Raw genomic sequence first — 26,522 nt, forward strand, 5'->3', positions numbered from 1 at the left:
TGGAGAAGTTTCAGGAAGATCTTATCCATGTGCATAAGTACCTGATGGGAGCAGTAGAGAAGATGGAGCTAGGCTGTCCTCAGTGGTGCCCAGTGATAGGACAAGAGGCAGCAAGCAGAAACTGAAACACAGGAAATTCTGCTTAAACATATAACAAAGGATTATTTTTTTTTTGTGTGAGGGTGATCAAACAGTGGGACAGGTTGCCCAAAGAAGCTGTGCAGTCTCCATCCTTGAAGGTATTCAAAACCTGACTCAATATGTTCTGGGACAACCTGCTCTACCTGACTGAGCAGGGGCATTGGTCTAAATGATCTCCAGAGGTCCCTCCCAACCTCAGTGATTTTGTGACTCTCTAAGCTGGGCAAACTTCAACCATTGAATTGAAAGTGTCAATGCTACAACCTCTGTAGGTTTGGTGGAGGGATTTTGTTTAGGTTTGGTATGGGGTTTTTATTGTATATATAAATCCAGTGCTAATATTCAGCTATTTCCAAGAAAAATACTAGGGGAAAATAAGTTGCTCTTTAGGAAAATGTAATAGTGCAGGCTTTGTAATTCTTTCTATAATTTACTGAGGAAATGCATATTATGCAAATGAAGTTTTTCAGTCCCTTTAACAATATGCTGAAAGCTGGAGAAGTTTGAAGCCTCCACATATGTGCCCTGACCTTTTAGCTGCAAAGATTTTTCTGAGTTTCTCCCTTTTAATAAACAAATGCTCTAGTCAGTCCTGAGTTAAATCAAACCCAAGTGTATGTTTGGCTTTGTTTTTTTCCATTAAATACAAAGTTAAAAGACAGGCAACACTACACAGGAAAGAATGGGGAAAGAACTTTATCAAAGTTGCAAAATAAGCCGTTTACATGTTAAGGTATGCCAGAATGATGTAGTGTCTGTGATTGAAAGAGGTAATTGGAAGCGAAGCTTGAATGTATAAAATACGTGACACTTTTATAACATTCTGTAAAATTGGGTCCTGATTTTCAAACTAGGCAGTAAAAGTAATGGGTGTGTTTGATTAATTTAGCAATAATTTCTCTGTACCTGTGTTCCAGCTTGTGGAATGGAGAAAGATAATGCTGTCTAGTCTCACTAGATTAGGTGATGGTTGTGAAGACAAATGCATTAATTTTTCTAAGGTGCTTAGCTAATTTACCACAAGCCGTGGAGTAAATTAATAATTTTGTATTCAGCACAACATTTGTGAAGTAAATCAGACAGCAGACCATATGTTGAATGGATAGGACAGAAAGAGGTATCTAATAACCACTCCAGAAGTAATTTATCACTTCTGCATGACAGAAGGGACCAAAGTAATGTTTGAGGTGATACTAATTTTAGTATTATCTTACTTGCTGGGTCCTTCACCAGCTAACCTTAAATGCAGGGGTTTGTGTATGATATATACTCTTTAACTCTATTCTCATTTTTTTGCCATGTCTCATCTAAAGAGAAATTGTTATGGGTGTTTTGGTCTTTGAAAGAAGAAATCATCAGACGTTTTAAGGATATGGTTCTGCACTGATCTTTTGAACTTTAAAACTATCCTTTTCCAGGAATCCTGGGTTTATTAATTTAGTACCTTTTTGAACAGTGTTTGTCTGGCAGGTTTAAAATCACTTGCTTTGGTACCCGTTATTTCTTCTCAAGTTGCTTAAGGTTAACATGTGGGTTTTTGGGTTTGGGCGTTCTTTTTTTTTGCATGTTGGACAAGATGAGCCTGAAGTCATACTGCTTAAAAAGAACGACAGCTCCACATCATTTAATTACTGCGTGTGGTTGGCTGTTTATGTCCTGATAGACATGTATATCAGAGCATTTTAAACATAAAAGGAAAAAATGAAGTGAAAAAAATGAATAAATTACCGTGGTATGAAAAGTTGCTTTTATTTTGCAGTCCTTGTGTTTCACACTGAGTAATAGGCTTTCCTGCTCTGTGGTCGTGTATTTTTTCTATGTATATCACATTATTAAATCATGTTGAGAGCTTTACAGAGCTAAATGTCTCCCCTTTTGGAGTAATATGTACTGTTTTGACATGTATAAACCACTTAGAAGGCGAGCTGAGCTTTTGTAAGGGAAGCATTCTTAATGTGATTTGTAGTGTTAATTTGTTTTGAGATTTGAAGTGTATTTAAAGTAGAACTCACCAATGCCTTTGCATTTTTTAATAGACTTGAGTTGAAATGAAATAAAATGAAACTGTATTAAATGGTCTTATCTCTATAATTTCAGCGGCCGAACTGGAAAAATCCGAGTGCAGTCCCTGAAAATTGGCTTGATGTCTCTTTCAAAGGGCCTTTTGGAAGAGAAGTACAGATGTAAGGAAGAATGTATTTTATAAAATGCTTACTTTACATAATTGTCATTATCACAATGTTATATATATGTATATCTGTCATTACAACAATAACAAGACACATTGTAGCAGAATTTGTAGTAAAATATTTCTCATCCCTGTAGCAAGACAGTTTTTTTGTAAGTAAAACAGAATTATCGTCTTCATTATCATCCATGACAACGGAGAAAGTACTGACCAGAAACTACTGATGTCAATTATGCATTGTCATAATGCACAGTATTGCACTCCCCAAAAGCAAAGGAGAATGTAGCCATGTGGAAGCCAGAGAGTATTCTATTTGACTGATTGTTCTCTTCTCTGTGTGTATGTTTTGGTTAGGGAAAAATCAAGTCAGTCAGTGTTGATTGGAACAGATTGATATGTCTGATAAAGCAAGGCAATACACTAATATCCAGCAATTTTATTTTTGTAGTCTATGAAAAAAATGATCTAAACATGGAAAATAGTTTTCCAGTATCTGTGCTTCCTGCCAGAATTGTACAATGAAATTTTAAATTATGTTGATTTAAGTAATCTCACAAGCTTGAGAAATACCAAGTAATAGAAAAATATTTCACAAAAACAATTGCAGGAGCAGAATGGAATTGAGTAACTGTGGCAAAACCTCCTGACAAATACAGAACAAGAGATTAAGAGCATCAGAGGTGATGGCCAGTTGTGTTATGCACATCATCTTAAATTACTATTGTTTGCAGTAGTTCCCTGATACCTTTCAGAAACACATATAAAACGTGTAGAGACTGTATTTGCTGTGTACCATTGGAGCTCTGCAACAATTTCTGCTCTCTTGGAAGCATTTCTTAGGTAATCTTGTAATCTTGGTTATTAACATTGAGCAAAAGTACAGGTGTCTTACGCATTGGCGCATATTTTGGTACCTGAACTTGAGCCTGTACGAAGACTTCGGGGTTTTGAGTTTCCTTATGTCATGTGACATATCTGTGAGTTAGTCCATAACTAAAAGAACTAGGCAGACATTTGTTCAGTAATGACAATTCAGGAGTTGTGAATGTGTGGTGTCATTTGGTGTGAAATAAAAAGCTTTCATAAAGTATAGGAATTAGTCTGTGGATAACAGAATGATAACCATACGAAAAGATGGTTTAAAAAAACCTCCAAACCTCAGAATAAACTCACATTAAATTGCTATCAGTAATGAATTGGTATACATACAATTACTGAATACAGGAACTGAAGCAGAACAAGGAAATAACTGTCAGATTAATTTTTATGTTGTTGCTTTGTGTCTAGTAGCAAAATAAAAATGGCAGCTGATGGTGGCTACAGATTTGCACAATCTGTGTTAACAGGGTGGGCTTTTTTCCTGAAGATTGCTGTGAAAAGTCCTAAAAAATTAGTGCAGAAAAGGTCTCAGGAGACTTTTGTACCAAGCGATGACAACTTCAACCTGAATTACATCTGAAATTGAAATAGTTGCTCAGTTCTCAAAGCAGAGAATTAATAGTCAGATAACACATCCTGTGTTTTGTTGTTGTTGTTACTTCTATTCTGATCAGTGGGCTAGGCTTTGATATCTTTATTATCAACTTTATAGTCCTTACAAACCATAAAATTGTCACAGAAGAACCCTTTCAGTCTCAAAGAAGTTTTGCCAAACGAAGGAAGGAATGGTGTCATGCACTGGTTGGAGGCCTGTGGTGGCTACACAGTCAGTGTTTTGGGGTCCTCTGGCACCAGCTGTGCCACAGACTGATCTTTGGTGTGAGCTTCCTTGCTTGTTTTGATTTTGTCACATCCTACTAATCATCTACTGTTGAGAGAAATTTTGTCGTATCTATTGAGCGTTCAGATCCTCACGTGAAAACAATAATGGAAATGCTAAGTATTTTCAAGAAAAGATGCCACTTGGAAGAAAGAGTAGTAACCCCAAACATGGGTGCTTAAAATGAATTACCTGCCTTCTGATTTTTACCTTTCTCAGACCAGATCCTGATGTTTACTGCTCCTTCTGGCTATATTTCTTCTAAGCATTTCTGAAGCATTGTCAATCCCAGGCTTCTCTGAGAGTGGCACTCGTCCTATGGTTGCAGTTGAAGACCTTAGCAGAGCACAGGCCATGCCTTAAATGTGGTAGTCTTAGAGGGGCAAACTCTTCTCAGAGTAGTTGGTAGAAAAACAGGCAAGTTTTTTGTTTTAAAAACTTTTGGATGAACCCTTTGATCTTTTGTAAAATGCTTAATGAGACTGTCTGCTCAAGTGTTTTCTACCTCAGCCTTCCCAGAGACCAGTCTGTTGGGGATTAACTTGAAGAAACATAATTTCTGGGCTGCTGAGATACAGGGTTTATGAAATAATATGGTGAACTGACAGGAGACAATTTCAGTTTACCAGTACAGTTGACCTTCATCTTTCTGTCTTACCTTTTTAGGGAAATCAAAGTTTTGTTCTGTTTTCTTTCTTTAATGGGGAGCCTTTTTTTAACTGTACATTCATTTCCAGTATATGTAGGATCTTTTTGCTTGACATTTTTAAAATACATTTTGCCAGAGAAATTTCTGTGATTTCTTTTTTTTTAATTTAATTAAGCTTCTTTTTAAGAAGCTAGACTTCAGGGTTGGCATGAGAATGAACCTCTGATTTAAAAAAGTCCCAATTACTTTAGAAGAAACCTTGAAGCCTCAATTAAAGAATGCCTATTCTTGAAAATATTTGAAGATATACTTAACTTCAAGCACATGGCTGGGTGCTCCTGTGAGTAAAAATGGACCTGAAAATGTAATTGAGTTGCTGTGAGCTGGTTACACGTGTGTTTGTAGGACAAATAGTCTGGAGCCTCTTTTTGTTGGCGAGGCCAATGACCTGGTCTGGCTGTGTCAGTGTTATGCTCTCCTTTCTCCCCAAAATGGGGGCCACATGTGAGCTACCAATTGGAAATTATCTCTGATGCTACCTAACTCTCACATCATTCCTGGCTATTTTGGGGGTGAGAGTCAGTTGTCTTTGATCAAAAGCACGATGGATATACTTCTAGCAGCTTAATGATATAGGTGACAGCATTCTAGTGTTTGGGCTTAGACCCTGATGTGCCACTCAGTTCGCGGGTAGAGAAGTAGCCTTAAAAAATGGAAAAGGAAAAAAAAAAATGTGCCCATGACAAAAGATATAATAGTAGCTTAGTTAAAAAATACTCAGAGCACAATAAACACAACACTACTCCTTTTTACCACTAGTTGTTCATACATTATTACAGAACTTCTGAATACTGTGGAAAAATTGAATATTTTTAACCACTCAATTTTAGTATCCCAAATATTCTTGAAAGGTAAATTTAGTGTGTAGATTTGTAGGTTTTGAAGGGGAAGAAAAAAGAATGTGCATCCTGTTTGTAACAATGCACATGAAGAGACGATGGCAGATTTTCCATTTGGCATATTTTTAATTATATTCCAGTGTAACTATGGTGTCTTTATGACTGGATTCCTTGGAGCTGCTTGGATGGTTGAGCTTTGACAGTGCTAGGTTTGTGATGTGATGTCTTGGCAACTTCAGCAAAAGACATAAGATGTGTGTCATGGACATCATACTACTATCTTATTACCATTTTGGTAGGAATTTAATGAACTATTCAACATTTTCAAGTGTCACCTTCTATATCAGCAAGTAAGTACATTTTTTGGTGGTTGTTGTCCAGCAAAGCTGCAGTTTGAGTCCTGCTGGCTGTCATCCTCAAAATACTAGTGTGAGGCTGAATTGAATTTAAGGTTAACTGATATTTTTTTTTTTGTTATTTCTGGTTTTTTCCTATGGCTCAGATCTGAATAATCTTTTCTTTGACTTCCCCAATCATCCTTGTCCTTTTGGTAGAGTCCCTTGTACAGTTTAGTCTCAATACCAATGTATTTTATGTATAAATGCATATCGTATATACGTGCATACTAACAAACTCCATTTATAAGAGTTTGTGGCTTCTGACATTACTGGTGGGTGATGTACGAGGTCCCTTTTCCCACTGGCGAGGATGGTGTCTGGGTGCACCCTGTGAGACCTGGAACGAGCTCTCTTGCCGTATGTCTGCCACTTGAGAGCTGCTCTCACCATGCCTCCTTTGGCAGGGAACATCTTGTGGGTTACTTTAAGGAGGTAGGCCAGATAGCAAGAACATTTTGGCTTTCCATGCCTTTGGTTGAGGAGCTTCTCCTCCCATGTGTCACACTGAAGGCATTGAGGGTTTTGGGAAAAGAAGATACCATCCATGAACTCCCTTGCACTTGGAAACTCATCGGTTATGGCAAGGCTACCAGCATTAACTTTTATTTGGTTTTTAAGTGGAGTGTTTTGGAGGAGTTTGAGCTCTTCAAAGGTATTTGCTGATTTCCTACGTGGGTCAACCCTAGCTGATCACTCTCCCTATTCCCTCTCCTGCCATATTGTTTTTCCTCTACTTACTAGCCACCCCATCAACTGAAGGTTTAGGGCTTGGGAAATTACTTCATCTTCCTCCCAGCTACAGCAGTTAATTAATTGTTCTTCTTGTAGTGCCAGTTTCTACTGTAGATTGATGCAAAGAGAATAAAACAGGTGTTTTGGTTTTTTTAATCCTGTCAGGTTTTTTTTAAACTGCATCTTAGGAACTAGAAAACTCTCACCTGCAGCTGAAGAAGCTAGCCAGGATCTGGGATCGCCAAGATGAGCCTGCAGCCATGTAGTACTAGTTCTGTCACCACTGTTGTAGGGTTGTAGGGTGTTTTTCTCATCACTGAAGATGCTGTAGCATTTGTTTGACTAGGCAAGAAAGGGATGAGAAAAATACAAGAAACTAAAATTTCAGTCAGCTGGATTTCTATTTTGTGAAAATCCTTTCTTCTGCCTCAACCTCCTTTGACAAGAAGAAAAGTATCACCAGACTTTCTGAAGCATGCTGACAAAGCTTGACAGTTGCTCCAAATGAAGGGCAAAACAATTTCCAGAGTATAATAAAAGAGTTTCTCAACAGTGTTTCTGAACAAAGCTTGTCTGTTTCTCAATCAGAAGTGCAGTCAGACTGAATTTTCAAATTTCACTTATTTCTAATCTATTAATGTGTGTTCTGGTAGGAAACATGAAAAGTAGAATAGTATAAATGGATTTTTTTCATTTAAGATTACTTGGAGCTTTAATCCAAGCCGGCCACTGAGTGCAAAAGGAGAATGTAAAAGCCATCTGGAACGAACACAAAGAATTCAATTCTGTTTCTTCTATAATTTATACCAATCACAGAATTTAAAAGTATTTCTAAGATGAACTCAGTGTTTAAGATATTTTCAGGAGATATTAATCTCGTGACTAAATATTAATGTACGCAGCTACAGAGTTCATAAAATAAAAAAATAAATAAAAGTGTTGTTGGGAGAAACACGTTAAAAATTTTAGTTGTCAGTTTTAACAACTAAAAAGGTCCAATCAAATAAATGTGTTAAGAAAACACTTGAGAAATACTGTCTGTACTGCAGACAGGCCTATTAATTCAATGCTTTACTGTGACTCTTAAGTAGGTACAAGCAATATCTTTCTTCCCCATAAGTGTCTGTATCTGGAACAATTTTCTTGATCCTTTCAGCCTCAATTTTTTCTGTCATTACAGTTGTCCCAGAATGCCTGCTTATACTACAGGGCTTGACACCTACCTTAGGAAAAGGGAATCAGAAAAGGGAAAGAACATGGAAGCAGACATGGTTACCTGCAAGCAAATGTGATTAATGTTAAGCAAAAGTTGTCTTGCTGGCTGCTGCTCTTGCTTTAAGCTGTTTCACATGGTCAGCTGTGACTTGTGGTAATTTCTAGTCTCAGTTCAGAGCAAATGTGCTTCTGTCCCCAAGCAGCTGAAGGATGGCATAGATTTTAGCGTAAGATACGGATTTCTGAAATACTATTTCCTTCTTCTCTAGTGATAACGTAGAAAACTTAGTAAATATCAGGGTAGCAATGTGGTAATGGTGGATTAGAACAAAAAGCTATTCTGATTTTTGTGGTGTCTTTTTTTATTATTTTTTCATACAGCTGCTCCTAGGTAAAACAGGAGCTGCAACGTACAGTGTCGTAAAGAGATGCCATAAGAAGCTGTATAGTTCCATTCATTTGGCCTTCCTTTTCCCATTTGTATGGTTGTGGACCAAGAAAACATAGTCAAAGTAATCAAGATTAGATGAGGGTAGACTGTTGTAAGTGGGACAGAGGACATCTGTAACCATGTCTGGATTACAAAAATTATAAAGCTCAAGCTGCAGCGTTACTGAACAAAAAGGGGTGTACATGGAAATGAAATGAGTCGGTGCTTCTTGTTGGTGTTGCAGATCTCTTCAAGGAAGTGGCAGGCCCCACAGAAATGTGCGACCAGAGGCAGCTGGGCCTGCTGCTTCATGACGCTATCCAGATCCCGCGGCAGCTTGGGGAAGTGGCAGCCTTTGGTGGCAGCAACATTGAACCCAGCGTGCGCAGCTGCTTCCAACAGGTAAGATAACAAAGACCTTCATGTGAAAAAAACCCTCTTTCTGAAGTCTTAAGATTCACTTTTACATGGTATAAAAAGTGAGGAATTTGAAAACATCCATTGAGTTTTTTGAAAAGAAATTAATATGTTCTGGCGACTAAATGTGGGAAGTTATTGTGAAAATGCAGCTGTAAAAGATGGTTTATGGTTTAGGAGAAGATCAAGCAAATTACTTTTTTAGCAAAAAGAATATATAAATCTTTGTGGTTTTGACAATATTGGCTGCTCTAAAAGCTGCTAAAAATTTTGTAGCAGCCAATTATCCTGCTTTGCATCGTTCAAAGCAACCTGGTACTGTGAGAACAACGTGCTTTCCCCTGCTGGAACAAGTCGTGATCTCAACAGAACAAAAGAACGACGTTGATAGTAATTTTTGATCTGGTGCATCAGGGAATTATTTAGCATTATTTTACTGACAAAAGAGCTCGCAGTTGCACAAAACTTCAAGCATAGTCATTTATATATTCTGAGTCTTTATGCAGCAGATCAGAACATGGAATAAAGCTGTCTTACAGCCTGCTGTTCAGCTGCACGCAACATGCAGGGGGTTAATGAGGCTGCAAGGAGTGTCTGTCTGTTTAAAGAAGATGAGAATTAAAAAGAGGATGTTGTAATGGAACACAACCTAACTCAGACTTCATCAAGGATGCCTGAGGCTCCGACTGTTTGCTAGTGATAACTATACTGCTTGAGTGTATTATTTCTGTGAAAGTGGCTGCTTTGAGCATTGTAAGAAATTATATACACCATACTGAATTTTTAATCCATATATTAATCTACTGACTTTAGTATTTCTGATTTTATTGACTCAAACATTAAATGTTACAGTGAACTTTCAGAGCATTTTTCTTTTGCCATTCTGTCATAGATGTTTCTACATTTTCATCCTGTGCTTTGAAAAATTCAGTTTTGCTAGCTTTTCTCAGAACTGTTAGATTCATTTCTGGAGTCTGAGCTGACTGGAATTGGAAGAATGTATGTCCAGATCATGAATAATTTGGTAGATACTTACGGAAGTTGGTTTGACCAATTAACCGTGTAAAAATTCCTCTGAGGATTTAACATTGCTTCTTCAGATGGTAAGGGAAGGTGCTTGGCATAGCTACCACTGGTCTTGAGTGGTTCAAGTCATACTGAAATAAATTATTCATTTGTTAGTGGCAGACTTTTTCTGCCACAGAGGAATGGTCTTCATGTCCCTCAAGGATCTGCCCCATCTCCTATGCTGTTCAAATATGGGTGAGGGGTACTGTCAAGGTAGTGTTGAAATACTTCATGTGATGGTATGATTATACTGATGATGAGGTTGCATCCCTTGTCTCAGGTGAATAGCTCAAGTTCAGTCCCTGGTCATTAAGAGAGCTTAGAGGAAGTGGGCAGCTGCAGGACAGAGTTATCTCAGTCTAGTGAAAACAAGTATTTTTCTGGTGGGGAAAGCACGTTATTCTTTTTCATGCTGCTCCTTTTTACTGGCAAAACTTGACTTGGACTGTGAATAGGTTAAGAAGCCTAGTGTTGCTTCTTGTCATGTGTTACTATTTAAGAATAACTTTCATTTTAAATTGAGTTCCCTTACTTCCAGTGAGCTCAGAAAGATGACCTCTGGCCTTACTTCTGACAAAGTTGATTAATATAGTACCTTTAAAGCTAGGCCCCTCTGGTGCTTGCAGCTTAAAAAAAAAAAAAGAATGTGGAAGTGTGTTTGCTTCTTAAAACAATCATGCTAATACTTCAGCTCTGCTGTATTCTTGCAGTGATCACCTATAAGTGACAGATTTTTCTCTCTCATTATTTATTTACCTGTTTATTTATGTCTTTGTTTAACGTGCTAACTTGAAAGAACACCATGGGCTCAGAATACAATACAAAAAATTGCATGAGTCTCATGGCAATTAGTAGGCACATGCAAGGACTACTGACTTTTAGCGGTCTTGCATCGATCTTAATTCAAAAGACAACCAGGTCTTTAGTGTGTCTGAACTGCAGAATGTTTCCCTTTCATGCTCCCTTCTTTCTCAAGTCCTTTTAGTTCAAAGTTGGCTTTACTATGGAACACATTACTCCTTTGCTATGTACTCCATATTTGTTACCATCTGTCTCCACTATCACAGCTGTTTAGTCTGTGTGGCTAAACTTTTCTGTTCTTACTGACTAGCTTGTTTTCTTTATTTGTATTTTAATTGAGGTTGTTTCTTGTGCCCTGTAAGTAGCTTTACATTAACCTGGCACGGAAAGGATTGACACAGATATTTTTTTGTTGTTGTTGAATTCTAAGATCTGCCTCTCTGTGTGTGTTGGTGTTTTGTTGTTGTTTTGTTGTTTGGTTTTTTTTTAATTTGGATGTTGTTTTTTCTCTCCATAGAACCACAATAAGCCAGAAATAACTGTAAAGGAGTTTATAGATTGGATGCGCTTAGAACCACAGTCTATGGTATGGCTACCAGTTCTACACCGTGTGGCAGCTGCAGAAACAGCAAAACATCAGGCCAAGTGCAACATCTGTAAAGAGTGTCCAATTGTTGGCTTTAGGTAAGAGAAGGGGAATTGTGTGCTAGGTTTCTCTGAAAATATCCACACTTGTAAATCTTCCAACAAGTACAATTCTTCCTGTTTGTTTTCCCGCTGTTTTCCTGCTTTAAGATGGGATCTGCCACCCATGGTGTGGCCACAGTGTGGCCTGTGCCAGTGCATTTCTGTCTCCTACAGTACCGCTGTTAGACATCCAATGGTCCTGTCGCTGACAGGTGTGCAGGGCAGGCTATCATCGGGTGTTTTGGCATTGGTGGATCCAATAGGTAGCAAGTGAAGTATAAAGGCACCCCATGTGTTCTGTAAGCACAAGACCAAAAGGAGCTGATCAGTAAGAAAAAATGTGGGTGGGCTGTCTGCTCTCCTGCATAAGGCTTGGGAAACTAACTCATTTACTATGAATTATCATCATGGGTCATGAGATAGTTGGTACCCTTAGTGTGAGTACTGTTACAACCAACATGCATTTATGAATTGATTGCTCCAGCATATAAAATGATGGTAAAAAAAAAAACAATAGGGACTAGAGCTAAACATAACTTTTTCCTCTGCTGTGGTCATGAGGCCGAGTGTATTATTTAGGAACGATATAAAGCAGTCTTTCTAGTAACTGATTCTAAGACTTTTCTTCAGATATCCAGTCAAATGAGTAATTTTTGTTCCCTATGCTTTCTGTTTCTCCTTCTTTGTTGTTTTAAAGAATGATAATATGAATCCAGAGGTCAGATTCATCTCACCTAGCTTTAGGCATGCTGGCTTTAATCAGTCTTATAAGATTGAGCTAGCAACCCTCTTCTTTTACTATAAATATAGATATGTGAATGCTTCCAAAAGTAATTCATCTGATCAAACTTTGTTGCCTGTCTTAAGAGGAGATTAAATTTCTCTAAACATCCTATTTTTATTAATTAATGCTTGAGGGACCCTAGGGTGACAAAGCTTCAGCTCAGATATCTTTCAGATGCCTGAGTTGGGGCTGATGAATCTTGTCTGAACTGAAATATTTTGAGTGGAGAAGGAGGGCATAGAGAGAGAAAAAAAGAAAGGAAGACAAAAGAATGGCTCATTCTCTAACTTCATTGTAGAAATCATTCAGATCTGTAACAACAAAGGCATCTAGCATTTTAGCAGATTTAATACACAGGCTCTGAGTAAAGATTATGAACAGTTGCATCAGCATCCTTAAAAGTGAACCTTTACATTTATAGACACATATTGTCTTGGAAAACAAAGCATAAAACTGATCAGAGGGAAAATGTGGGTTGGTACTGAAAACTGCTGTCAGGAAGCAATTTAAATTAAACTTCAGCTACTCAGTAGCTATTCAGTTTGGTTGAGTTGGCTCATTTTAGTTTCATACAAATGATATAACCTCTTCTGGTCAGAACAACCATACTATAAAAAACAGTGGGTGGAATCTGGAATGGAATTGTTGCTTTAGTCAGCTTTAGCTTTAAAAAAAAAATATCATGCTCCTGGTACCTACATTTAATACAAGAGATACTGTATAAATTTAGTAGCTTGTTTATAACTGTACATGCTCTTAAAAAAAAAAAAGTAAATAAATCAATGTAATTTTAAAACTTAATTTTATGTTATTTTTACAATTCATGAATTCTCAGTTTTATTTTCTGAAACATGTTTAGAATTTCTGAGCATCAGAATAATGTAAAAACATTTAAGCTAACTGCTGAATGTAGAAACACAGAAAAGTAAACTAGTCTGGTTTAGAAATTTTTTTTCTGAGATGCCATCTGAATACGAGAGAGATGAAAAGAAAACTAAAACAACATAGTTTTAAATCAGTTTGAACTTGAATTATAAACCTTTCACATTCCATCTCTGAAGCTGGTGCCTGTAAGATTTTCTGCTTCCAAGCAACTTGGGCAATAGACGATTGTCATTGGCTCTCTATATGGCTATACGAGGCAGGAATTTCTTTTTAAAAACTCAGAGGTGACCTGTATAGTGTAGGAAGGTTGTGTGAAGTAGACTAAGAGGGCTGTGGGTTTCCTGTGTCCTGTGCCGCTGCAGCAGCGGCACCGGTGCCCCCGGGTCTGCTACTGTGCCGAGTGTTGGCCCTGCTGTGTCCCGGTTGTGCACCCCCGTGCGCTTCAAGGTGGTTTCTAAGCTAATCCCGACAAACTCACTGTGTCTTTGTGTTGCTGCTGCTGAAAAGCAGGTGACACTATTTCAGAGAATGATCTGCTTTGTGAGGTTTAATAACAAGTAAATATTAGAACTAAACCTAGGAAGCTCTAATCTCTTTGTTTAATGTCCCCATAGGTACCGGAGCTTAAAACATTTCAACTATGATGTCTGTCAGAGCTGTTTCTTTTCCGGCCGTACAGCAAAGGGGCATAAATTGCATTACCCAATGGTGGAGTATTGTATACCTGTGAGTACCAATTTACTGACTGTTCGTATGGGATTGGTTTTGCACTATATGAGGTCTAAATATCTTTCGTAGTCTTTTGTCACCTAGATATTTTGCCAGGATTTCTTTTCATATCTTTAGTGGGGCCTGTCTTTCTGCCTTTCTATCTGAAAGTCATCGGGGACTGTGCTAGTGCTGCTGAATTTATGTAGGCGGTGTTTGGGTTCTGTAGAAATTAGTAAAGTATCCACCTCTGAGAGAAGAACTTCATTTTTGTTTAGTAAAAACAAAGCTGGAATATAATTGCAGTACTTATGCGCGCACATACACACACTGTAAGGGTGAGAAAATGTCAGAGAAAAGGGACTCACTTTACTATTGCTATACAGTGATAAAGAATATTTAATATTCTAATAATGCACTTTAATATTTTTAAAGGTGCTTGATCTTTGCTTTCAGGTCCAACATTTTGCTTACGTCATGAAAATGTGGTTGCAATATGTTGTGCTTTATTCCCCTGAGTAATTACTCTTTATGGGGATATTTAAAAATTGGTGTGTAGCTGGAAGAAAAATGAACAGAATTGTCAGTTTCTAAGGAAAAAATGGTGTGAGAGGTTTGCCTGCATTAGCTAATAAAAATTAATTTTACAACACAGTATTTTCTTGATGAAATTTCAAAGGAATGTTCTAAGGAAGTTTCTAGGAGCCTTTAAGTGGAGGAGTGGGTAACTTCCTTCACACAAATACCCCTTTCCCTTTTTTTATTTGATAGTTGTTTATATTCTTAAGAATTTTAACTCTGTCACAAATAAATTCATGGGATATTTGGTATGTAAATTAAACAACAGTGATGAAACATCTGTATGCTCAGAAAAACAAATTCAGACCAGAATGTAACTGAAATAGAGCTGATTTCCAATAGTGTCACAAGATTCTGTGTATTCTTTTATTAGGAAAAAAATTCAGAGTTATTTGACTGTCCTTTGCTGTAGTAGTTGGGCTTATTAGTTGGTGAAGGGTTTAGAGGAGAAACTGTGTGAGGCTAAAGTCACTTCTTGGTTTGTTCAGCCTGGAGAAGAGGAGACTGAGGGGAGACCTCATCGAGGTCTGCAGTTTCCTCTCAAGGGTTGGAGGAGGGGCAGGCGCTGATCTCTTCTCTCTGGCAACCAACGATAGGACCCGAGGGAATGGCAGGGAGATATGCCTGTGGAGGTTTAGGTTGGATATTAGGGAAAGGTTCTTCACCCAGAGGGTGGTGGAGCACTGGAACAGGCTCCCCAGGGAGGCAGTCACGGCACCAAGCCTGACAGTATTCAAGAAGCACTTGGACAGTGCCTTCAGAGATATGGTGTGAATTTGGGGTTGTCCTGTGCAGGGACAGGAGTTGGACTCGATGATCCTTGCAGGTGTCTTCCAACTGAGTACATTCTATGATTCTATTATCTGTGTTTTCCTGCTCTTTTCTACCCAATGTGTCTTCTGTAACGTAATTCAAATTCTATTAAGTAGTATTTTCACTTTATTGTGATCAGAAGAAAGCATCAGTTATGTTGTCTTTCTTCATTAATTCTATAACTTAATGATAGGATTTGATTGATAAATTGGTATGCCAGGCTACATACTGAAGAATTTTTTTTTTAAGTTGATTGCAGCTTTGTTGTTTTTTCAGCAAGTTCTAATTTTTGTTATATTCTGTCACTGTGGTTTTTTTCTTTCTGCTTCCTCTTGTCCCTTCTCACCTACCTGAGACACTTACTGGCTGTTTAAAGGCTATGTTTTGAAATTACAACAAATATTTAGAAGGGAGAAAATGTTGCATGTACAAAATATGAATGTTATGTAACAACGGGTGTGTTGAATATAAAAGCCTATATATCTCTGCAATGCAGATTCTTTATCTGCTGTAGCTACAAGTTTGATATGTTTCTTGACATACAATCTAATATTTTCTTATTGGAACTGAAGAAGTATGAAAAGATGTCCTGTCTGTCCTGCTGCCTGGGCATAGAAATATCCTTGGCATAATTCATAGCATTGCCTGGCCTCTAACTTTATTTATACAACAGGATTTTTTTTTTTCATTATTTTGATGGTCAAATATGTTGGTTTTGATACAAAATGGTTAAAGTAGAACTTTTTTCAATTTGTTTAATGCTACAGTGGCCAACAAGTTGACCATGAGCCAGAAATGTGTCCCTGCCACTAAGCAGGCTAATGGTATTGTGGGCTGTGTTAGGAGGAAGGTCACAGAATCACAGAATGGTGGGGTTTAGAAGGGACCTCTAGAGATGATCTTATCCAACCCCCCTGCTTGAGTAGGCACACCCAGAGCAGGGGGCACAGGGGCGCATCCAGGCGGGTTTTGAATATCTCCAGGGAAGGAGACTCTACAACCTCCCTGGGCAGCCTGTGCCACTGCTCTGGCACCCTCACAGGAAAGAAGTTTTTCCTCATATTGAGGTGGAACTTCCCGTGTTCCAGCTTGTGCCCATTGGCCTTGTCCTGTCATGGGCGCTATTGAAAAGAGCTTAGTCCCATCCTCCTGACACCTGCCCTTTAGATATTTATGGGTATTGATGAAATCCCCCCTCAGCCTTCTACAGGCTGAACATCTCAGGTCTCTCAGCCTTTCCTCATAAGAGATGCTCCAGTCCGCTGATCATCTTGGTAGCTCTCCACTGGACTTGCTCATGCAGTTCCCTGTCCTTCTTAAACTGGAGGCCCAAAACTGGACACAGTACTCCAAATGGGGCCTCACTAGGGCAGAGTAGAGGGTGAGGATAATCTCCCTCGGTCTGCTGGCCACGCTCCTTTTAATGCAGCCCAGGATATTGTTGGCCTTCTTGGCCACAAGGGCATAGTGCTGGCTCATGGTCAACTTGTTGTCCACCAGCACTCCCAGGTCCCTCTCAACAGAGCCGCTTTCCAGTATTTCAGCCCCCAACCTGTACTAGCACATGGGGTTGTTCCTTCCCAGGTGCTGGACCTTGCACTTGCTTTTGTTGAATTTCATGAGGTTCCCCTCGGCCCAGCTCTCCAGCCTGTCCAGGTCTCGTTGGATGGCAGCACAGCCTTCTGGCATATCAGCCACTCCTCCCTCTTTCATATCATCAGCAAACTTGCTGAGGTTACACTCCATCCCATCATCCAGGTCATTGATGTATATGTTGAACAGGACTGGACGCAGCACAGACCCCTGGGGATCACCACTAGTTACAGGCTTCCAACCAGATTCTGCTCCATTGTTCACAATCCTCTGAGTTCAGTTCTCTGTCCACCTCACTGTCCATTCTTCCAACCCACACTTCCTTAGCTTGCCCGTGAGGATGCTATGGGAGACAGTGTCGAATGCCTTACTGAAGTCGAGATAGACAACATCCACTGCTCTCCCTTCATCAACCCAGCCAGTCACACCATCAAAGAAGGCTATCAGGTTGGTCAAGGTCACCAACAAGGAGGCTGTCCTTCCCCTTTACTCAGCACTGGTGAAGCCACACCTCGAGTACTGGGTTAAGTTCTGGGCTCTCAGTACAAGAGAGGCATAAACATAGAGTCCAGTGCAGGGCCACAAAGATGATTAAGGGGCTGCAGAGAAAAGGCTGAGCGAGCTGGGACTGTTTAGCCTGGAGAAGAGAAAGCTCAGGGGGGATCTTATCAGTATATATAAATACGTGAAGGGAGGGTGCAAAGAAGAGGGAGCGAGCCTCTTTTCATCGGTGCCCAGTGACAGGGCCAGAGGCAGTGGGCACGAGTTAAAACACAGGCAGTTCCCTGTGAACATCAGGAAATTATATTTTTTTTCTGTGAGGGTGACTGAGCACTGGCACAGATTGCCTAGAGAGGTTGTGGAGTCTCCATCCTTGAAGGTACTGGAAAGCTGCCTGGACATGGTCCTTGACAAGTGGTTCTGGATGGCCTTGCTTGAGCTGGGAGGTTGAACAAAACAACCTCTAGGGGTTCCTTCCTACCATAGCCAGTCTGTGATTCTATAGAGTTTTATTTTCCTTCCAAACATTAACAGTTATGCCAATAAAAGGATATACCCACAACTGATTGTTTACTTGCCTCCTTAGCCAGTGTAGCCAGAACAGTCTGAACATATTTGAGATGTATTTTTCTTAGATTTTTTTTTTTCCTCATAAAGTTGTCTCCAAACTCATCTTCAGTTTATATCACGGTCATAGAGCAGAAATGTTCTTTGTTAATATCTGTAGCCTATAGAAAATTCAGAAATGAAGGCATAAGGTGTGTCAGAATAGATACTGCTGCTGCTCCATGTAATAAGATACCCTTCCCATTGCATTAGTCAAATACCTGTTGGGAAATTGAAGGGGAATAAAACAGATTATATCTAGTATGGGGTATGGTACTTTCCCTAGAACAGGATGGTATATTTCTTCTGATGTCTTCTGGGTTTTGTCTGAAGCAGCAGATTTGATGTCAGAGAGGAATTTTCAGTTCTCGTTAAACATGTTCACATTATGTAACTGAGCCATGTCATTTACAAGTAAAGACTGTCATACAGAAAAATATATTCTGAAAATGGCTGGAATCTCCACTGCCACTGGAACTAGGAACAGCTTGTCTTATAATGAAGATTTCTGTTCCTGCTGCAAAAACAATATAGTTCTAAAGCAATATTAAGTGCAAAATAAGGTGACCCAAGGAAAAAGTCCCTTCTTTCCATGAAATACAGGAGGAATGAGGTGAATCCACTATGGGATAATAAGGGGAATAAGATTACATTCTTGATTAAACTCATCCGATTTCCTTCCTTTACCTCCTATACACTTGCCTTCCTTCACTTACTTTAAAGTAGAGCAGAATAAAAGAGCTGGCATATAATATAGGTGATGCATAAAATTAGAAGTCCAGTACTACCCCCCATTAATTTGGAAGATGAATATGGGGGGTGGCAGGTTTTCTAGGGTCTTTCTGTAAGTAGATTCTGCTAGCTCCATTTCTGTAAGAAAAGACCCATTATATGAATAGACTACTTCTATGCCTCTGACTTCCATAGTCAGTACCTACATGCAATCCATTTTAGCTAATCTCAACTGAATTAAGTCAGGAATAAAGAATTGATTTCACAACAAGAGTCCAGTATTGTTTATTATTACTATTTGTAATAATGCACTGTTTGGTGTGCTAATTTGTTGCTCATTTAGCACAATATAACAGTGAAGGATTGCAAAATTCTTTGCAGTAAGTTAGTAGAACGGTTTATATGTTTAAATGGGATAATGCCCCCAAAATAGCATAGAGCTGGTTCTATTAAATAAAAAAAAATGAAAAGAAGGTACCAAAGGCCAATGAATTATTCTTTAGAATCCATTCTGTTATGGTACAGTTAGCCTGAATAAGAAGAGTGCATCTACTCTACCTTTTCAACCGAATTGAAAGGCCGTTGTTGTTAAAATGTCACTTTTGTGGCCGGTGTTGCAGAATACAAATACATGTACTCATCAAACCACATTAATAAAGTCTAGCTTCCCTTTTTTACTGTTAATGTATATTAATACATTAATATCAAGAGTACTAGCAATAATTAGGAAAAAAAATGCATCCCTGATTAGTGAAGCTGGCATTTGGAGCTGGAGCTTAGCTGCAGATGGAGAGACCTTTTAATTGTCTTCAAGTAAGCAGTTCAGTCTAGGGTATGAAGAGATTTCTCAGAAGCTCACTTACTTCTACTTAAATTTAAAATAATTTGGAGAATGGCTTAAGTAATCTGTTTTTAAAATTAAATTTGCAAGGGGGCCAGTCTCCATTTTAATGAGTTTCACAATACTTGCATCAGGTGAGAATTGCTTCTTAATTTCAGAATAGGGCTATTTACACTGGATAATTATGTGTAGTTATTGCATCCTAATCTGTACTGACATTTAGCGTTCATCCTGGCTTGCATTTTAGTGTTCTTGATGCTGGAAATACAAAAATTCATGATAATGGCTTCCGTTGTCTTTTTTCTTTCATTCAGGATTTAGAGATGGATGGTGTAAGGAAGTAAAAGCATTACTGTCTCTAAGTAGTAGAAATGCAAAGTTGTTATAGGTTTTTTTTCACCTTTAAATAGTCTTTTTCAGAAAAGATGGAGAAATAGGATTCTTAATGTAGAATTTGAGAGACGTGTCAAAATCTGTAAGGTTTTCCTAGCATCTAATCAGGAATATTCTTACATTAAATACCTACATGATTTACTTTTAGCTTTTTTGGAATGGAAAGTCTCTCAGTAGTGGTACTTGTGTTATATTAATATGGCTTTCTGTACCAACGGGTCCTTTGAATTTCAGATGGAAATAGTTACTGCATCAGTTTTCTTTCTCCAAACTGTTTCCACTTCACAACTCCTATATTCCACAGTAAAACCTTAAAAGCAGCTTTTCTGAGGTAACGTACAAATATCAAATCAGCAGTTCTGAAAATTTTCTCATTGCAAGTAGTCTTACTTCCTGACCTCAGTGAAAGTATAATCAATTTTTGTAGTTCTGTGCCACTACACTCACCTGGCACAGCTCCTTATTTTGGGAACTTTTTTTTTTGTAGCCTTTCTATACAAAATGATGGCAGCAAAGATTAACCCCTTCATCTGCCAGATAACCAGAATTCTATTTCCCTGAAAGAGCTCAGAACATGACAGGCGAGAAGTCAGAAATTTTTGGTTGAGTGATAGTTTACCCTAGACTGGAATTATTTTCCAGGCACAATAAAGCTTATCTGCAATAGTGCCTGTTAAGACTTCTCTAGGTAAGTCATCTGAAAATGTAATTGCTACTGCCATCCAGAGAAGACAGATACATTCCTGAACATTAAGCAGCCTCAGTGTTTTATAAGCAACAAACTGACATAAGTCAGTGGTTTCATCTTGACATGCTTATCAATGCACCCAGCATGATGCTTCACTGTTATCAAAATGGGATTGTTCTGTGGGGAAGATGAAAGAAAGCAGCAAGAATGGTTAAACCTGACTATTTTGCATGCAGAACATTGCTTCCAGCTGTGGAGCTCAGAGATTATTCTTTGCCTTGAGGAATAGGTATCTGGTCAGGGCAGTCTTTTATACCTAGCATCTGGGCAATATGCTTTCCTCTAGGTCTCACTCTTAGAGTTGCTCAGATAGCTGGCTTATGTGATCAGCTACACTTTTGCAATTTAATTCATTAAATTCTGTGAAATTCTGAGGTAAGTTAGGTATTCTTGAAATTAGAACTTGATTTCATTGGAGTAAACTAAAATATGCACACAATTTATAATCAGTCTCTTGGTGAGAAACTGCTATGAAATGCCTCTGTTCAGAATTGGTCCTAGAAGGGTAATCCTCACGATGTTACACAGCGGAGACATCGCCAATGTGGCAGTGGCAGCCATAAATGCAGTTGTTATATATTTAATAACCTAATTTTTGTGGTACCTTATCTCATGCATCTATCAAGGAATAAGGAATGCTTTTTAAAAGTGTGGGTGTTTTGTTGAATGGGAATGAATGTATGCACTTAAACAAGTGCTTAATTTATTGGTGAGTTGCATTCTTAAGTGTCAATTTTTATAAAAATAGAGGAATGAAGTATCTGTCTCTACCCCATATCCTCCACTGGGGACTTTCCCAGCCTCCCGGTGTCACCTAGCTGACAGCTGCGTTAAGATGCAGCTATCACCATACCTGCACATATTGTAGCTGTTACCATAAATAGGTCTAAGAATTTGTTTTGTTTTCCATTAAGAGCAGTCAGGCTCACGGTAGGGATTCTACCAAGTGTTACAGATAACTAAAATGTCAAGAAATAAAAATATGGAAATGTAAAAACATTTGTTTGGGTTTTGGGGTGGTTTTTCGTTTGTTTGTTTTTAAACCCCAAACCTTAAAATTAGCTAAAGCATTTGATGAGCATCAAATGGTATCAAATTCAGGTATGTCTACTGGGGCTTCTATTAAGAATAAACTAAAGTCCTTTTAAATGACATAGATGTTCTTTTGTACTGTAAATTTTGGATCACTGAGCATGTCTTATTACACAAAATGTATTTTTTTGGAACTTGATTATTGTGTGTATTGAATGTCTGTGTACATTTCTCTCCAGATTCCTTATAATGCACAGAATCTGGCTGGGGATAGTGGCAGTGTTCATTAGTCAGGTTCACATCTCTTCTGGGAATCAGTTTCTGTGTGTATGTCTTTGGTTTTGTGTTCGACATAAGAAATGTAATTAAGAGAATGATGAGTTAGGTGCAACTATTCCTTTCAACATAGGCAGGTGCAGTGAAAGGAATGGAAAATTGTTTGGGTTTTATTATCACTTTATTTTTTCTTTGAAAAAAGAGAATAGTGAGAAATGTAAATAAATATATGTATGTGTTGTAAGTATTATGTATTCACGTTTTAATATTTGTGTTTGTTTATTATAATTTTTATATCTTATTTTAGTCCTCTCCAATTGCTTTATTACATTCTTGGTATTACTTTTTCCCAACAAAGGCTTGTTCTGTTTCTAATATATATACCAACTGCTTTTTTAACCTAGATATGAAAACCATGTCTCAGCTTATTCTGTTTTTATCACTGCTTTCAATGTAAATCCCAGTTTTTTTAAATTTGCGTTGGTTTACAAAGAATTTTATCTGGTTTTAGTTTGTGATTTATGACTCCATTTGTTTTTGGCTGGTATATTGAAGAGTGCTAATGCCAGTTTTTCAGTTGTTATAGATTTTCTCCTTGAGACCTTCTGCTACAGAAGTTTTTTTAGTTATTTATGTCTGCCAGCCATGGATCTTAGTCATTCCTTCCTGAACTTTGTCGTCTTCTAAGAACGGAGGTTTTAAGTGGAGTTTGAAAACATCATCTTTTGGCTGAAATTTTCAGTGAATGAAAGGATTTTTTTCTTTGCTTTTGAAGTAGTTCTATAACTACGGTGGCATATATGCTATTGACTTGTGTGAAAATAGTCAACATGTCACGATGTAATGAAGTGTACAAGCTACCTGTTGGCTTTAATTTAATAGATAGATTCTATACAACGGTGCCTGGCTATTCTTTTATAAAAGTATAGTAAACCTCTTTTGGCATGATTTTGGATTGGGTTGTGTAGTATGGTTATATGCAAAAAACATAGGAGAAATACTTCTAAGAGTTGCGTCTTAGTTACATGTAAATTAAAATAGTTCTTCCAAATCTGCTCAGATGCCACTGTATTTATTGTCCTCAGTCAGTACAGAGTCATATTAGACTTTCCAAGGTCAGGCTGTCATACCAAATAAAGAATACACCAGAGAAAAAGTTTGGCAGCTCATTAGACATTTATTTCTGCAATGGGTAGGTACTAAAACTTTCATCCTTGGCCTTGGGACAGAGTTCCATCTGCTGGAGTTACTGGTGTGTGAGAACAAGCAGCCCTTTGGGCTGCCTCATGTTCTGTGTTTGAATGATGCAGCGATTGGAGTAGATGCTTTCCGAGAATCATTTTGAGCCCTCCCTGAATTTACCTGTATTAAAATTCAGGGGTTCGAACACCTCTTAATGCCAAATTTACTCAGTTTGTTGTTACTTGTTAAAGCCAGATGTGAGAAACTCCTACCAACATCAGTTTGATTACCTACAATTTTTATTGCTCTTCTGATCTGGATTACAGAGTTTGTAACTGTATGTATTATGCATACATTAAAATACATAGGTGAATAGGGAAGTATTTTTATGTTTTGACAATAGAGAATAAAATCAGAGTGTAGTTTGTCAGACCTGCTCCTAGGCCTCTTTGTAGTACAACATGGAAAAAATGTGCAAAACTGAAAAGTCTTTCACTCTGTTCTCCCTATGGATACCCATCCGCTTCACCATCCTTTTACGTTAACAGGCTTCTCCCAAAGCAGAGGGTACAGAAATACAGCCTGTAGTTTGTTACAAGTTTGGGCTGGAAATCTGTAGAAGCCATTGCAAATCTTCAGCTAATGTAGGAAGTCAATGGCCACTTTTTCTTTACTGCAGTTGCAAGAAGAAATGCTTAATAGTAACTGCTACATGTCATGGGGACCGTTCTGTTTAAGTACTCAGTACAGCCTGTAAGCACTTATACTTTAAAGGCATACCGTGCGCTACTGTTTTTTCCTGCCGGTATCTTTATTGCTGTTTTCACCTTGTATTTTATGCCTGCATGTTTTGCTTGTATCCCTACTTTTGTAGCAGAAGTTAACTGAATAGTATTACCAAAGCAGTACTGCCATTATTGCTGTGATTATTTCCAGTTAAATAGATCTTTAAAAGCAGATGCATCAATTTTAATTCCGTTCTAAAGAACACAGCTAATTTTATGTGGGGGTGAGAGACGGGGCTAAGCACTTGTCAGTTTTGAAGGGGCTGCATCAGTGGGGACTGGTAAAAAGGCTGCTGGTGGGGTAAGGAGTTGTAAATTTAGACTTGCAGAATCCTGTGGCTAATTTCTGTATAGTCTTACCCTCCAGTAATGAAGAGGGGACTGAATTAGTCTGTGAGTTTCACTTCAGGCAGTGATTGTTCTTATCAGGCCTGTCTCTGACTGTGCCTTTGAACAGTGCCTGTACAATGGCTGCACTTCACCTGGGGGGATACAGATACTCTGGAATGATACAGATAGTGGCAGAAACCTTGTAGGAAGAGAGCTGGTAAATTAAGAAAATGCTTGTAAAAAACTTGGCCATTGCAACAGAGAATGGTTTAGCATGTACTGCTCCCATCTGGTGGTAAAGTTTTCCAGTTTAGGTATAGAATGGGAGGCAGTGAGTATTTTGTGGCACTTCATGAACACGGAGAGCTGTGTTAGCTTTGTTTTTTTTTAAAACAAAGCCATTACTGTTAGCTGTATTTTTTCAGCAGAGCCATTACAGGTTTGTTCTGTGGGGCAAGTCACAAGCTCCATGTGTATGAGTCAAGATTACTTTCAGTGGCTAAGAGTGTCCCCTTATATCTGGCAAACTGATTTGCCTTTTTCTTTCCTGATAAATTAAATTTTTGTGTTTTGTAAGACTGGTTATAAATGCTTAGCTTAAGACTTGAACCTGTTTCGGTTTTTCTCTAATTTATAAAGTAATTGGTAAATCCAATGCATTTATTGCTGGGAATTTGAAACCTCGCTGTCTTTTCCAATAGAAGAGATTTTGTAGATGCATTACTGTTATTACTGTACTACAATTCAGGATGCTAAAAAGGCATTTTTAGCATCATTAACATTTTGAAGTTCTTCCATGTATCCTTTATCAGGACAGTAGCAGCACTGTTATCTCAATGCTATTTAGCAATGCTCAATTTAATTTCTTTTCCCTTTTTAAGACAACATCTGGGGAAGATGTACGGGACTTCACGAAGGTGCTCAAGAATAAATTCCGATCAAAGAAGTATTTTGCAAAGCATCCCCGACTTGGCTACCTACCTGTGCAAACAGTATTGGAGGGTGACAACCTGGAGACGTAAGCTTGATTACAGAGTAATTGCTCCTGGGGTCACTGGCCTATTTGATTAAAACAAAGAAGTGGAACCCGAGAAATAATCAGCAGCAGTTGTAGAGCCTTGTGCTGTATTATTTTCTATGTAGTGTTTCACGTTATTTGCAGGTCTTGCCTGTTTTTGAAAAAGTAAGGTATTTTATACTTCGATTTTTGTAAGCATTTTATCATAAAGCCATGGACTTTAGCAGGTAACGTTGGAGGGGGCTGAATGGCTGTTTTACAGAGAACAGTTTTATAGCTCGGGGAGACTGGGCTTTTGGAACTGCACTGCTTATTTGATTATCTCAAAGTTGCTGGAGTTAGAAATCTCTGAGCTAATTAGGTTCCTACAGGTTTCAGAAACACAGGTGGCCTAATAAAAGAGAGAACTCTCAGTGTCTCCACAGTATTACATATGGTGCTGGCAGAAATGCTCCACTTTGTTTACTTACTTGGTAGTTGTAAGCAAAGGAAACTCTTAAAAGAGCAAAATTAAGATGTGTTGACAGGGCGCTAGGAGTAGTTTCATGGATTGACTCTCCTTGACATCCTGGAGTCTGCGGTACTGCTATATCATCTGAACACAGCACTGCTTATCTAGCAAGAGCAAATTCAGTGAATTTGCTGAAAAATCAGTGAAAAATTTGAAAAATCAGTGAAGCTGCAACATATATGCTCTGCCTGCACGCAACAGCCTTGTGCCATTGTCCGTGCTCTGTTTTCATGACCGGAGGACTGTGCATTTTACAATAAACAAAGCCTGCTCATTAGTGGGTTTAAAAACGGGAGGAAGTTATCTGAAAATTGGCATTATTGATGGCTTGGCTTCTAAGGAAGCAACACACATTCAAATGTTAAATTGTTACTCACTGGGGCAGTCATCAGCTGGTCCGTATTTAAAAACAAAACAAAATGACACCAACACAGGAAGGCAAAACTGCTTTGCTGTGATGAAAGTTTGACAATGGTGCCAGAAATTGGAATGTCAAAACTGTAATCACAGGTCAGGATAAAACTCGCTTGGTCCAGTCATGTGGGAAATATACACATAAATTGCCAGCATCATGCTGAGGAAACCGTTGGTATTGGTTCTCTCCCCTGCAGGTGGCAAAACTCAGCAACATGTTCCCTTAAATTAAAAAATGAAAAAAAAAAAAAAAATCCTAAGCACTCAGGTGTCAGAATGTAATATGATATGTATTTACCTCTGATTATTTCTATACAGTAGGAAAATAAACATTGAGAACTCTGACTTACGGTGGGTATTTTTGGTGGTGGTGGTTTTTTTCCCCTCAGTTTTTTTGTAAATATATT

The 26,522-nt window shown here is 38.3% G+C and overlaps 1 protein-coding gene across 6 annotated transcripts in view; it reads left to right on the forward strand.

Annotated features, from left to right (window-relative positions):
- Positions 1 to 26,522, forward strand: part of UTRN (utrophin) — a 383,596-nt gene that overhangs the window by 330,836 nt on the left and 26,238 nt on the right. For all 6 annotated transcript variants that reach the window (XM_064446971.1, XM_064446972.1, XM_064446970.1 and 3 more), the window contains 5 exons: positions 2,239 to 2,324; positions 8,656 to 8,813; positions 11,215 to 11,381; positions 13,668 to 13,779; positions 25,054 to 25,190. In XM_064446971.1, the coding sequence (XP_064303041.1) occupies positions 2,239 to 2,324; positions 8,656 to 8,813; positions 11,215 to 11,381; positions 13,668 to 13,779; positions 25,054 to 25,190 (660 nt within the window). The remainder of the gene's footprint in view (positions 1 to 2,238; positions 2,325 to 8,655; positions 8,814 to 11,214; positions 11,382 to 13,667; positions 13,780 to 25,053; positions 25,191 to 26,522) is intronic.

The sequence above is a fragment of the Phalacrocorax carbo genome, chromosome 3 (genome assembly GCF_963921805.1).
Source record: "Phalacrocorax carbo chromosome 3, bPhaCar2.1, whole genome shotgun sequence".
Lineage (NCBI taxonomy): Eukaryota > Metazoa > Chordata > Aves > Suliformes > Phalacrocoracidae > Phalacrocorax > Phalacrocorax carbo.